This window comes from Rhyacophila brunnea, unplaced genomic scaffold (genome assembly GCF_057557595.1).
Source record: "Rhyacophila brunnea isolate RB1 unplaced genomic scaffold, BYU_Rbru_1.0 scaffold_6, whole genome shotgun sequence".
Lineage (NCBI taxonomy): Eukaryota > Metazoa > Arthropoda > Insecta > Trichoptera > Rhyacophilidae > Rhyacophila > Rhyacophila brunnea.
The window spans coordinates 33,681,058-33,694,374 of NW_028233276.1; the positions used below are offsets into that span (position 1 = coordinate 33,681,058).

The 13,317-nt window shown below is 33.9% G+C and overlaps 1 protein-coding gene and 1 non-coding gene across 2 annotated transcripts; one reads left to right on the forward strand and one right to left on the reverse strand.

The window, feature by feature from the left end:
* Positions 1-895: 895 nt before the first annotated feature.
* TRNAQ-UUG (transfer RNA glutamine (anticodon UUG)) lies at positions 896-967 on the forward strand. Its single transcript has one exon. It is a non-coding gene; the product is annotated as a tRNA-Gln (tRNA).
* Positions 968-1,795: 828 nt separating this feature from the next.
* LOC147065585 (uncharacterized) lies at positions 1,796-8,405 on the reverse strand. Its single transcript, XM_085957026.1, has 4 exons — positions 8,390-8,405; positions 7,637-7,994; positions 2,785-3,050; positions 1,796-2,538 (listed from the first exon to the last, which is right to left on the reverse strand). The coding sequence occupies exons 1-4, from the start codon at positions 8,403-8,405 to the stop codon at positions 1,796-1,798; spliced, it is 1,383 nt and encodes a 460-aa protein (XP_085813152.1).
* Between the last annotated feature and the right edge of the window lie 4,912 nt (positions 8,406-13,317).

Below are 13,317 nucleotides of genomic sequence, written 5' to 3' on the forward strand. Positions count from 1 at the left end.
AAGAACCATGGCATTCATAAATTGGTGCAATTATAATATAAATACTAAAAGACAAGGCAGCGCGGTCGACACAAACGGATACTAACGATCCTAAGAATTATGACCGTGCATTCGACAACCACTTGCGGATGCGACAGGTAGCAATACATTGTAGGTAGGAGGAAGACTAGTCCGTTGGGAAGACAACAAATCATCCGAATCACGATCCTCAGTCATGTGGTCCTGACAAAAAAGAAGAAGTAATATTTTATTTAGGTACCAACCTAAATATGTGTTTGTATTTTTTCCTTTTTGGGAGGGGGGGGGGTCCGGATCCGAACCCCCCCTTTGTCTGCGCGCCTGCTTCAAACCGATGTGAATGGACCGAGAAGCTCTAGGTCACATTCATTATTATAGGAGAAAACTACAGCATTCCCCGAGTCGTTTGGTAGGTATCCAAGGAGAGACCAATGGTAAAAATAGCAGAGGATGGCATGGCATTTCGTGGGTTAATAACTTCCATGATTGATACGAGTGCATCTCTACCGAACTGTTCCGAGAAGCAAATATCGGAGAAAAGATTGCCTTGATGATGCCATACCTGCGATAGTTGTCATCCAACGAAAATGTCGTTCTCATGTACCAAATTTCGGTAGGTAGGTAGGTATTTTGTTAATGGCATGGGATTTTTTTATTTTATTTCTTGATATTGATAACTATCCATATTCATAATAAATCCTATATCCGAATTAATATTATCATTATTGCAACACAGCAATAAGATAATAATATTATTATCAACAAAAACTATGTAAATAGTCAAATAAATTATATACGATTTAAATTTGAACGTGTAGTATCATTCATCTGGAGGCAGCTATATACAAGTACCTAATTTCTCGCACTTGCGCCCGTCGGTTCCATGGTGTAATGGTTAGCACTCTGGACTTTGAATCCAGCGATCCGAGTTCAAATCTCGGTGGAACCTGGTTTTTTATTATGTATTTTTTAGATTTTTTTTGTACAGGAATAACATTATAAATTTAAAAAATATATTATATTCAGATAACTAAAAAATAAAAAAGCATTATTTTAATAAAGTAATTTATTTCGAAAAGGTACAAACAAATACCGATTCAATTAAAAAATAATATGTACATTATACTATGGTGGTAGGTAGTTATCTACTATCTATGAATATAATATAAAATAAGTTATATAAATAATATTAAATAAACATACTTACAAGAGAGAATAGATATAATCTTTATGGGTTGGTACCTACCTAGTAAATATCATTATTATTTACTTACTTAAAATGTGTACCGAACTGCAATTTAATTGATCATATTCAATAAACAACCCATTATTAAGTAGGTATTCCACATAAGGACCAGTCCAAATTAATTTTGTAAAATGTATTTTTTTCTAATGATTAATTCGGCTAAACAAAATTTCTCCACTACTCATATTTGGCAGGAAAACTTTCTAATAAAAACAATAAAGAATTGCTGGTAGGTACCTATAATACATTTATAATACGACATTACATGACTATTTTGACACATTTATGTTGTCTTCATTTTACCACGAAACATACCTACATGTTTTTAATACATTTTAATTCGATTCAGAATATTTTGAATTGTCATAAATATTTAATACAATCAGTATTCGTCCATTTTAGAATGAAAAACTTCTCTTCTCCTGTTATCTCAACCATTTTATAAATAAATAATTTTAATTATGACACATTTTATTTCTTAATCTTATTGATAAGTATTAATAGATGGTATTGTTTTAATAATTTAATTCATTATTTATTTTGAATATCGAATGATCTATCATTGTAGGTTACTCCTTGATAAGTCGAGGGAAATCTCCAAGCTTTTCCTGATCTAGCATTAGAACGGTATTCTGGAATAGAGCCATCATCAGCATCGATCCTTCTTTGCCTGACGAATTTATCTTCAACAATTTCCGGATGGTTCGGGTCTCCGTTGCCCCTGACTATATAAATATATTTTTTAGTGCTGGCAGCTTGATTTTGATTATCGGCGTAATATTTATTATCTCTAATTCCATTTTGCGCATACGACGTGGGACGTTGGGCCGTGTAAATATCCGGTCTATAATCCGAATTCGAATTCGACAGTGATGGGGAATCGAATTTCAAATTACCGGTTCCGGTCCGGTCCGGAAAAATCATCTTGGAATGGTCATAGAAAGCAAGCGGCTTAGGATAGTATAGATTTTGGTTCTGTGCAATATCCGCTGTGCCGGGAAATGAAAGACCCTTTGGTTGTTTTCTATTCACATTTTCATTATAAGACACTCCACCATCTGAAGGAAACTTCAAGCTGTTTTTATCTAATGAAAAATCAGGAACATAATTATTTCCAACGTTGTTTTTATTATATTCATTTGGAAATTTAAAAGCGTTACTTGACTCTTGGTTGTTTTGTAACCCAGAGTAATCAAAATGGTGGAAGCTTTGCGAAATATACAAATCATTATTAGAAACAGGTGAGTTAATATTATTAACTCCATGGTAAATTGCTGATAAATAAGGTTTGTTTTGTATTCTAGCTTCAGTATCTTGAGTTATTGTCAGATTGGAATCCAGTTTTCCTCTACCGTATTGATAATCAGCTGGATATTGTCCTAAATTACCGTCTTCTCCACTGTTATAGAACGAATTGTATGATGGTTTCTGATTATAAAGCCCAAATCGATTTGGCCGTACGGGACGGTTAAAACCTTGCCCAAAGAGTTGTGCAAGTTGGTTGGCACCGAATTGTGAACTGTCCTGTTGTGAATCAGGATTCTGGTTAAGATTCTGATCAGGATTTTGGTCTGGGTTGAGTGGGTCTTGAAGACCGTTGAAAAACCGGAAGAAGCCTCCGTTGTGATTGTTGAGGTATTCCACGAGACGGTCAGGATCTCGAGGGCATTCTGGATAGGCGTAGCGGCATGACGATGGACTTCCTTGCGAAGTCACCCCTAGTAATGCTGCTCTGCCGAATACCAGGTACGGAGAGACTTGGTCACCAGTGAACGCTGACAGCAAACTAGAAGCATAAGATAACAGGAAATTTATTTATAAATAAAACGTAAGAAACCTATGTAAAATGTGTATTAATAGAAATCGATAACATGATGTGAATGAAGAAAGAGAATATTTGTTCATATTTTATATAAGTAAAAAGATTATGTATTAAAGTTTGTGCAGGTATTTTAATGTTTTTAATTTAAAAAAAAGTAGATTATTTACGAAAAACCAATGCGTCAATGAAACCAAGACTACATTTTATACAAATAAAAAAGTTGGAATTTATGGTTTTTATTTTATTTTTTATCGTGGGGCTTCAAAATCAATCAGTGCGTCGGACCTCCACCACCCTAAACGCGCCACTCTGCACATTATAATAATTTAGAGCAATTACTACTCAATGAGTTTTTTTGCAGGGCTTCAAATCGTTTTTTTCGTTTTGGTTTTCGTTCCAGTTAAATTTAAAAAAAAATATTGGTTCGTTTCCGGTTTTCGTTCCGAAAAAATAGCGGTTTCCGGTTTTCGGTTCAGCTCCGGGTGATTAATTTTTAAATATTTTTATTTGTATTAAAACTATTTTTACCATCATTTAGAACTTGGATGGGAGTGAGTGATTCAAGAGTCGAGTCCAAGGGCTAAGATCCGAGACGTGAGAAGTGATGCGCCTACGACAACTGAACGACAACTGTGGGGGATGAGATCATGCTAACGCACATGTTTGAACATGTACCAAACCGACAAAACCGATTTTTTTTCTGTTTGGTTCCGGTTTTCGTTCCGACAAAAATAACGGGTTTCGGTTCGAAGCCCTGGTTTTTTTTGTAGGTGCACGTAAGAGCAGTACCGGCAGAAGTGGTCAGCTGTCTATTCTATTTTATCTGTTTTCACATATTGAAAGTGTATCATACTTCAATTAAAATAACCGTTTACTGTGTACCAGTATTTTTTCTAAATGCCTTTATTACCGAGATTTCCTTTTTACATGCAAACTACTCTACTTGACACTGATTAAAAGTACATAGGTACGTATATGCCTGCCGAGAAAAAATTATTATTCAAAATCATTCGTCTACTTTGAGTTCGCCCTATGAGACTACCTTTCAAAACCCCAGTCAGTGATGCCAACCGTACTATAATTATAGTACAATACTATAATTTTAATTCCGCGAAAAATGTAAAATACTATAATTTTACGCCAAATATACCAAAATACTATAATTTTAAAGATGTGAAGATGAAAAATGTTCCTGTACTATATACTTTTCAGAAATACTATAGTTTTTAGGCCTTTGTACTATAATCAGCCTAGAAAAAGATGGCAACACCGAAACCACTACAATTATTGTCTTTATATTGTAAAGCGATAATGGTTCTGGTGAATATTTTGTCGTAAATATTCATTGTTAAATTAAGTCTGTTTTCTCCAAACAGTGAGTGAATCATTTTGTTTACTATTTTCCCAAAGTATAAAAATAGTTAAATACTGACACCTTTGTATTTAATACGTCAACTTAATATACGAGGGTGGGTCAATAATTCCTTAGAAAAAAGCATTAAAACAGGTTTTATTTTTGTATTTTTTTTTTATTTCTCAACATAATTTCCTTGGAGCTCAATACACTTGGTTAGACGTTTCTCAATTTTTTTTAAACCGTCAGAAAAATAAGTTTTCGGAAGGTCCTCAAAATAAGCATTTGTCCGATCGATGACTTCTTCATTTGAAAAAAAACGTTGTCCACTTAGCCATTTTTTTAAGTTTGGGAAAAGGAAAAAGTCACTGGGGGCTAAATCTGGCGAATACGGTGGGTGGTCGACCAATTCGAACTTCAATTCTCCAATTTTAGCCATTGATCGTAAACATGTGTGAACACGGGCATTGTCCTGATGAAAGAGAATTTTTTTCCTGTTTAAATGAGGCCGTTTTTCTTCAATTTTGTTTTTTAGCTGGTCCAATAAAGATGCATAATAATCCCCTGTTATTGTTTTTCCTTTTTCTAAATAGTCAACGAAAATAATTTCACGTGCATCCCAAAATACAGTAGCCATAACCTTACCAGCTGATTTTACGGTTTTCGCCTTCTTTGGACATGGTTTGCCTTCGCAATCCACTGCTTTGACTGTTCTTTCGTCTCGGGAGTATAGTGGTGTATCCATGTTTCATCTACAGTCACGAAGCGACGAAAAAATTCATCCGGATTGCGTTGCATGAGCGACAACAGGGCTTTAGAGGCCACCACCCTACTGCGTTTATTGTCGACTGTGAGCAAACGCGGCACCCATCTTGCAGAAATATTTTTCATGCCCAATTTGTCATGTAAAATAGAAATGACGCTACCTTTTGAGATCCCTGTAACCTCAATTATCTCACTCAACTTTAATCTTCGGTCATTTAACACCATATCGTGGATTTTATTGATCATTTCTGGTGTAGTCACCTCTACAGGACGTCCTGAGCGTGGTTCATCCTTTGTTGATGTACGACCACGTTTAAATTCATTTAACCAGTTATAAATAGTTGCAAGTGAAGGAGCAGATATGCCGTGAACTAAATCCAACTCATTTTTTATTTCCTTTGCTGTTAACCCTTTTATATTAAAATGTTTAATAACAACTCTAAACTCAATTTCCTCCATTTTCCATTTTTCCATTTTCCACAAGCAAATTTTTTTTTTAAATGTACGAGAAACACACAACAACCCGACCAATCTGATTGAAACTTCGCAGCATACTGAATCGGTAGTGCCGCTGCATGAAAACAAACCGCTTGCAGTACTAGTCGCGCCACCTGTCGGCTTTTCTAAGGACTTATTGACCCACCCTCGTACGTTCTTAATTTTATGCTGACTGAATAAAATAAAATATAATATCTTGTTCTTAGAACACTCTAGACGTGTAGGTATTGCAAAAATTCTTTAGGACATCCCACTCGTGCTTAATGCTATTGGCCTTTTAATGAATTGCTAATATTTTCATTTGCCTACGCGAACTTTCTTTTTCATCTTTGTGCCTGTCAATATTACGTTATGTTATTATTATTCTGTCATTTTAACCTGGCGAAAAGATCACTTTTCCGTAGGTATATATATACGTAAATATTATTTAATCACTTGATGATGTCATTTGAGCCAAAACGGTTGTGAAAGCAGCTCAGCAATTAGCATTCATATAGACACAATATTAAAAATATTTTTTCACTTACAAAATAATCTATGAATAGTGATTTAATATACGTACCAAGTATATATTTATCATTTATTTTAAATTAACATAATATCAAACCAATGGATTTGTAATAGACTTAGAAATAGTAAAAATAATCCTAAGCATTACTAGATAAAATAAAAATATTTGAACATAATATTCAAACACTTTACAATTTAAAGATGGGCCAGTGTTAGGCACTGGTAGAGGTCAGAGCTGATGCAAGGAACTGAAGAACACTATCTGATTCCGAGGTGATAGAATCTAAACCAAAAGTTAAAAAAAATACTTATTTTTGTATTTTTTATAAAATTTACGGAGATAGTTGTCTTATACTTAATAACTTTGTGGTAACATTGCTCTTGTTTGGAGGCTTCTTGCGCAATTTAATATGTGCCGATACGCTGCCAATGAGTGTAAAAATCCAGTCATTCTGTACGAAGTTTTTACACTAAAAAGCCTCCAATTAATTGTGAAATATTGTCAAACGATACAGTAGCTACGTTACCATCGTATTATTATATCGATGTAGGTATTAATATAATTGTGAGTGATTGGACAAAGCAAACTTTGATTTTATTTGAAATTAGCGCGTTTTTAACAAAATGCTCTTTCTCCCTACGAAAGCAGTGCCTAATATTAAGCGCTTCGATTTCAGGTAAGTAGCTAAAACTAGGACAGTTTCCATTATTCTGTATTCAAGTAGCGATTAAAAAATGTTACTTCAGAGAGACTTTTTTCATTCCAAGAGATCGTGTTATCTCGAGCCCTGCCAATAAGTTAAAAATCCTTTCCATAAGCGTGTATGATTAATTACAATATAATAATATGCTTTGATGTAAGTTAATATCAAATAAATAAATGTTGTTTAGTAGAACCCGACCGCAAAGGAAGTGCTGATTATCAATTACCCACCCTCCGAATCGTTACCATGTCCAGTTTTCTTATCATCACCCGTAAAGTACCCTAAGCCCTTGTATCACACTACTAATTATTGTGATAAGAATACCATTTACATCAGTTTTCAGTGGTGTTTTACTGTCCTCATTCGATAGCTAAATTAGCTTGAAATTGATTTAGAAATAAATAATATATATAGTGTTTTAGTTAGACCATCATTTAGTTAGATCATAAATATTTACCGGTAATTACAAACATCAGGTATTTTTTTAGGTAATAATAACCATATCCTTGCTTTTTCGTACAAGGTAGTTGTTAGTAATTTTGAACAATCACAAACACCCAGGCTTTGAGAAAAATTCATAAATATTGTGTCCTCCCCGGGAATCGAACCCAGAACTCTCAGGTGGAAGGCCAACGCCTTACGCACTGCACTACGAGAGCCGCAACATCAGGTAATTAGCATGAGTAATAAATATTAACTGGAATGTTTTGATAACTTACGTAAATAGTGACTCCATATTATTATTGAGGAACGATGGGATGAAAGAACTCTGCTTGGAGCTAGGGTTTCCACCAGCAGCCACCTCGCACAGCAATCTTGGAACACACTGCTGATCATCGTATTTGGCGATCGAATTCAAAGCTCTCGTCAGGCTTGATAACGGACCTTCTTGCCCGTAAGGATACTGGCCTTGAAGATACGGATCTTGCGGTGGATATCCTGGAGGTACCCCACCTTGCAAATAAGGGTCCTGCGATGGATATCCTGGAGGTGCTCCACCTTGCAGATAAGGTTCCTGCTGTGGATATCCATCAGGCGATGGATATTGAGGATAATATGGCCTCTGCGGTGGATATTCTTGAGGATTAAAATCGCCGCCTGGATAATCTTGAGGGTAAGGGCTTTGCGGATACTGCTGATAATACCGATTAGGCCTTTTAGGTTTCTTGGGTCTTCTTCTTCTCGGGGGTCTCGGGAATGGTGGCTGGTTTGGATACTGGTCATATTGGCTGACTTGAGGGCCTATATTCTGGAATGCTGGGTCTCCATTCGGTGGAAATTGGTCGCGAATATAGTTTTGATTTTGAGGATTATTCTGGAACTCAGGTCGGATTCGATTGGAACCAGGATTATCATTGTCGTATTCCCCATTGTCGTTTATTGGAAACCGAAGTCTTGGCGTACTGTCTGCTATCGCCAGCTTTGTCAATTGCCTGAAATGTAATAGTTTTATATTTTAACTGGAAAAATACCAGACGGAGGCGACATTGCCACCAGCTGTTAACATTCTTAGGTGTGGCTTAGATCTGCATCGATCAAACTATTATGAGAGTATCGTATCACGACTCGATTAAAAAAAACAATTCCTTAATTTTGTGTCAGTTTATCTTTTAAATTTAGAATTTCCGTTAACGTGTATTTTTTCTTTCACCTTACCTCATTTAATGAGTATTCTCCCTGTCTTGCTCATGGGTTACATATAATGAAAGACAATTATATCTAAGGTAATTGTATGATCGGTTTTACCCTGGGCTTAATATATTTATGTGGAGGAATTCATTTTGAACGCACGTAATATAATATTAGGTAGTTAGGTTACACGGTATATTTAATGTTTTGAATGATATAAAAAAAGGGTACTGTTCGGTTATCAGGAATACAGCGGAAAACACATTTTGAAAATAGGCGATAAACTGGATTATTTGTTAGGTTAACCTAACCAAACCTAACCTAACCTAACCTAAGCCAACCTAACTTAACCTAAACAAATCCAAACTAACAAATAATCCAGTATATCGGGTATTTTCAAAATGTGTTTTCCGCTGTATTCCTGATAACCGAACAGTACCAAAAAAGAATTACCCAAGATATATTTTCCATTATTATTTAATATTTTTTTATATCTTGACTTTAATTTTCAATTCCTTGGCGATATAATTTCTCGGGCTTGAGCTGAAAAACAGATCACGTTTCCTTTGGACACCATAATACGGTGAATAAGAATATTATTCTGTAATTATGGTTCCTATATAGTTTTGTAGACTATAGAAAATATGGTAGGTATTCTGATAATGCCAGGTCAGGAGAATATGGCGGATGTACAATTGATCAGCTCAATTGTATCATTTCAAAAATTCTTGAAATGTTTAACGCATTTTTATGGGATTTTAAAAAAATACTGATAAATTTTACAAATATGTAGGTAGGTAGGTATAATAAATTATTTCTTTTATTCAAATTGGTGCGAATCCAGTGGTTACAGGTTCAAGACCCGACGGAAGTCGTATTTTTTCAAAAAAGAATTTTCTAGTATTAAATATGTATAACTTGCAGACTATATAATTAGCGAAATTTATATATTTACATAATGGCATATATGATTTTTAATTCGTGATAGTCTGGAAAAAACCTTGCCAGGTAATTTTCCAAGGGTGCAATAATTAACACTACTTCACGCCCTTGTGGTACAGGTGAACGATTTCCGACGCCATAGCCGACCAGGCTTCACCCTCCGGTATTGCTACAATAGCGATCGAAACGTTGCAGATTTTACATGGGACATGTATGTATGAAACGCTGGACCGAGATAAAGCGTGGGCCTTGTGCTTTACTTGTACTCCAATATACTAGGGCGTGATAGGGCTAAGTAAATTAGACGTAGGTAAGTTATAAATGATTTCGTGTAACTGGAATATTATTATTAATGCAGCTACGTCTTGGTAAAGCACATTAGTCGGAATCCGATGCACCGATGCATATTTTTTTCTAATATGTATGATTTTGAGGTCAGCAACATTCTTAAATATTAACATATTATTCATTGAATATGTATTTCTTCAATTAATAATATATTAGCAAGAGAAAATACGTTAGGTATTGGTATAACCTTAGACATTTTCAGAGGGACAGGTGAAAATGTCCCTCTGAGGTGGACGAAACCGGTTCAGATATTAAATATAAGTGGAATAAGTACGATAAAAATTGCGTTTTATTAAATTAAAAAAAATACAATGCATTTTCCACCATGAATTTACATTTACCACAATAAAAGAAATTAATTCAAAATCACAAAAAGTTGGTCATCGATATCAACGAAAGTTCTTAACACCTCAAAAGCATAGTTATAGGTTAATTTCGTAGTGATTATATGGATTCAGGTGGCTAAATTGGCAAAGCACATTGGCCAAATGCCAAAAAGGCGCCAATATATTTTTTCAAAATACTTTTTCTAATAGGTATATTTCTGAAGTTTTCGAATCTAAATTTAATGATACTCACCGAATAAGATCATTTGCAGTATAGTATTTTTTCGGGTTCATATTTTGTGCCGAAACATTGTCACTACCATTTTCGGCGCCAACTTTGTAACACAGAACTAACAACACAACACACAGCCACTTTGAATGCATCGCTTTCACTAAATTAATATTTTATTATACAACAAATTTAATAATTAACTATTTATTTTCTCACTGGTTATAAATAATACACTTGATTTAGAGCCGTGAAAAATAAGTAAACCTACAGGCTCAATTCCTAACCTCAAACTGAACCGATCTGTAGAAGAGTTCATAAGAAAGTAGTTTGAATACACCGTATTAATTGTAGTGGAAGTTTGTATCGAACGAATTCGATGCACTTAAGGCACGTTCATATTATATTATGGTCTTGGTAAACCGAGAGAGAAAGTGATCACATACAAAAAAGTTATTTTGTGTACAGTAAATACAATCATTTATTGGCCTTGTTGAACTAAAACTATTTTTAAAATATACTCTCTTAACGGCCCACATGCTCGTCGTAGGTCAAAATTGAGTTTTTATTGTATTTTCAAACCATGATCCTGAACACTCCTTAAACGTTGTAGGTAATCTATTTATATAATTTTAAAGCCTTATTATCCTTTATATTTATTTTAAACATTTGATGACTGCATAAAGTATTTTTGTTACATAAAATAGTATTCTTTTAAACCTCTCGCTCTAATGTTTTAGAATATACTCATATTTCGGTACATGAATGTGCAGTGGTGTTAAGATTTTTTACATTTATTAATTTTTAATCGCATTTATAAAACCATTAGTATAATTTATGACGATATAACTTTAGTAAAATATTTACGATAAAAAATTATATTGATAATCTCTGTGATCCCAAATTTGACAAGAATAAGAGGCCATCCATGGACTGAAACCGTATGCGGCTTAGATCCGTGTGCCATACTAAATTTATGATTTTCGTTCATGAAAATATATTTTCACTAAATTTGTAAGTGTAAATGAATGGTATAAACGGATACAATCAGATGCTTATAATATACTTTGTGAAAATATATTTCCATGACCAGGAAAGATAAGCTTAGTATTGCACACGGTTCGAAACCACATATGGTTTCAGTCCATGGATGGCCTATTAGGCATTTTATTATTCAAAAAATCGGCAACATTAACACATTTAAAGAAGATTCTAAAGACACTTATTATAAGCTATGTCTTTGACCATTCAAGTGTGATAAACATCTTATGAATAATGATTGCTTTATAATAATTATTGACCTAAGAAATACGCCATTTCTTTTGTCATTCCCTAGTGGTTAAGCTACAACATACGGCCGTAGCCATAAATTGACAAACTATAATTGAAGTTGGAAGTAAAATGATATTGACGCGCGTGTTTGAACATGTACCGTTTAAAAAAAAATTTAAAAAAAATCAGTTAAGTACATGTTCAAACACGCGCGTTAACATAATTTTACTCCCTACTTTAATTATAGTTTGTCAATTTATGGCTACGGCCGTATGTTGTAGCTTAACCACTGGGGAATGCCAAAAAAATGGCGTATTTCAAAAAACACTACCTTATTCTTCGGTCAATAATTATTATAAAACAATCATTATTCGTAGGATGTTTATCACACTTGAATGGTCAAAGACATAGCTTATAATTAGTATCTTTAGAATTATCTTCGAATGTGTTAATCTTGCCGATTTTTTGAATAATAAAATGCCTGATTCTTGTCAAATTTGGGATCACAGAGATTATCAATATAATTTTTTATCGTGAATATTTTACTAAAATTATCTCGTCATAAATTATACTAATGGTTTTATAAATGCGCTTAAAAAATAATCAATGTAAAAAATCTTAACACCACTGCACACTCATGTACCGAAATATGACTATATTCTAAAACATTAGAGCGAGAGGTTTAAAAGAATACTATTTTATGTAACAAAAATACTTTATGCAGTCATCAAATGTTTAAAATAAATATAAAGGATAATAAGGCTTCAAAATTATATAAATAGATTATCTACAACGTTTAAGGAGTGTCCAGGATCATGGTTTGAAAATACAATAAAAACTCAATTTTGACCTACGACGAGCATGTCCCCCCCTTAAGATGAATAAAAACATCATGTCCTCTATACTTTTTTCTCATAAATATTGGTAGGAAGTATCGGGTCTAGGACGATTTGGCACCGGAACAACTGGACGCCACGGAATTACAAAATAAATAGACGTTAGATACTTATAGGTACTTTAAAAAAATATTTAATAATATTATTTATATTTAAATGATTATATTATGATTTAATAGTTGGCGAGAATGTAAATATGCAGACCTAAATAATGATTTAATCGTGCATATGTTTAAGTTCCAACGAACAAAGAGTTTTTTTATTTTATATAAAGCCTTAGGCATATTAATTCTCAATCCGCAATAAAGAATACATTATGTTAAGAGTGAAATGAATTAAAACTACTAAGTAGTAAATAGAAACTGATTAAAATACCTCGTCTACGTCCTGTATACGTGTCTACGAAAGTGCGGCGTCCAATTGTCCGGAGTCCAGTCGTCCCATGCCCGAAGTATCATTGTCAAATAATGTGTCAGTGTTTTCAATCAATCTTTATAGCAATATTCATTGTGTTAAAATATCATTTTAATCAAAATAAATCTGAAATGATGGACAATAAAATGACATCTGAATGTATAGTAGGTACTGTATAGCATTATAAATTACCCATTTTGGGTGAAAGCTGTTTCCTTATGTGAGGCTCACCTGGCACCAATAGCGAGGGCTGTACGGCTGGTCAATGCACTCCCTGGAAATGTAGACATTTTTAGCGATGCGTTGTGTGTTCTGTTTTTAAAATTCTATTTTATTGTTTAATT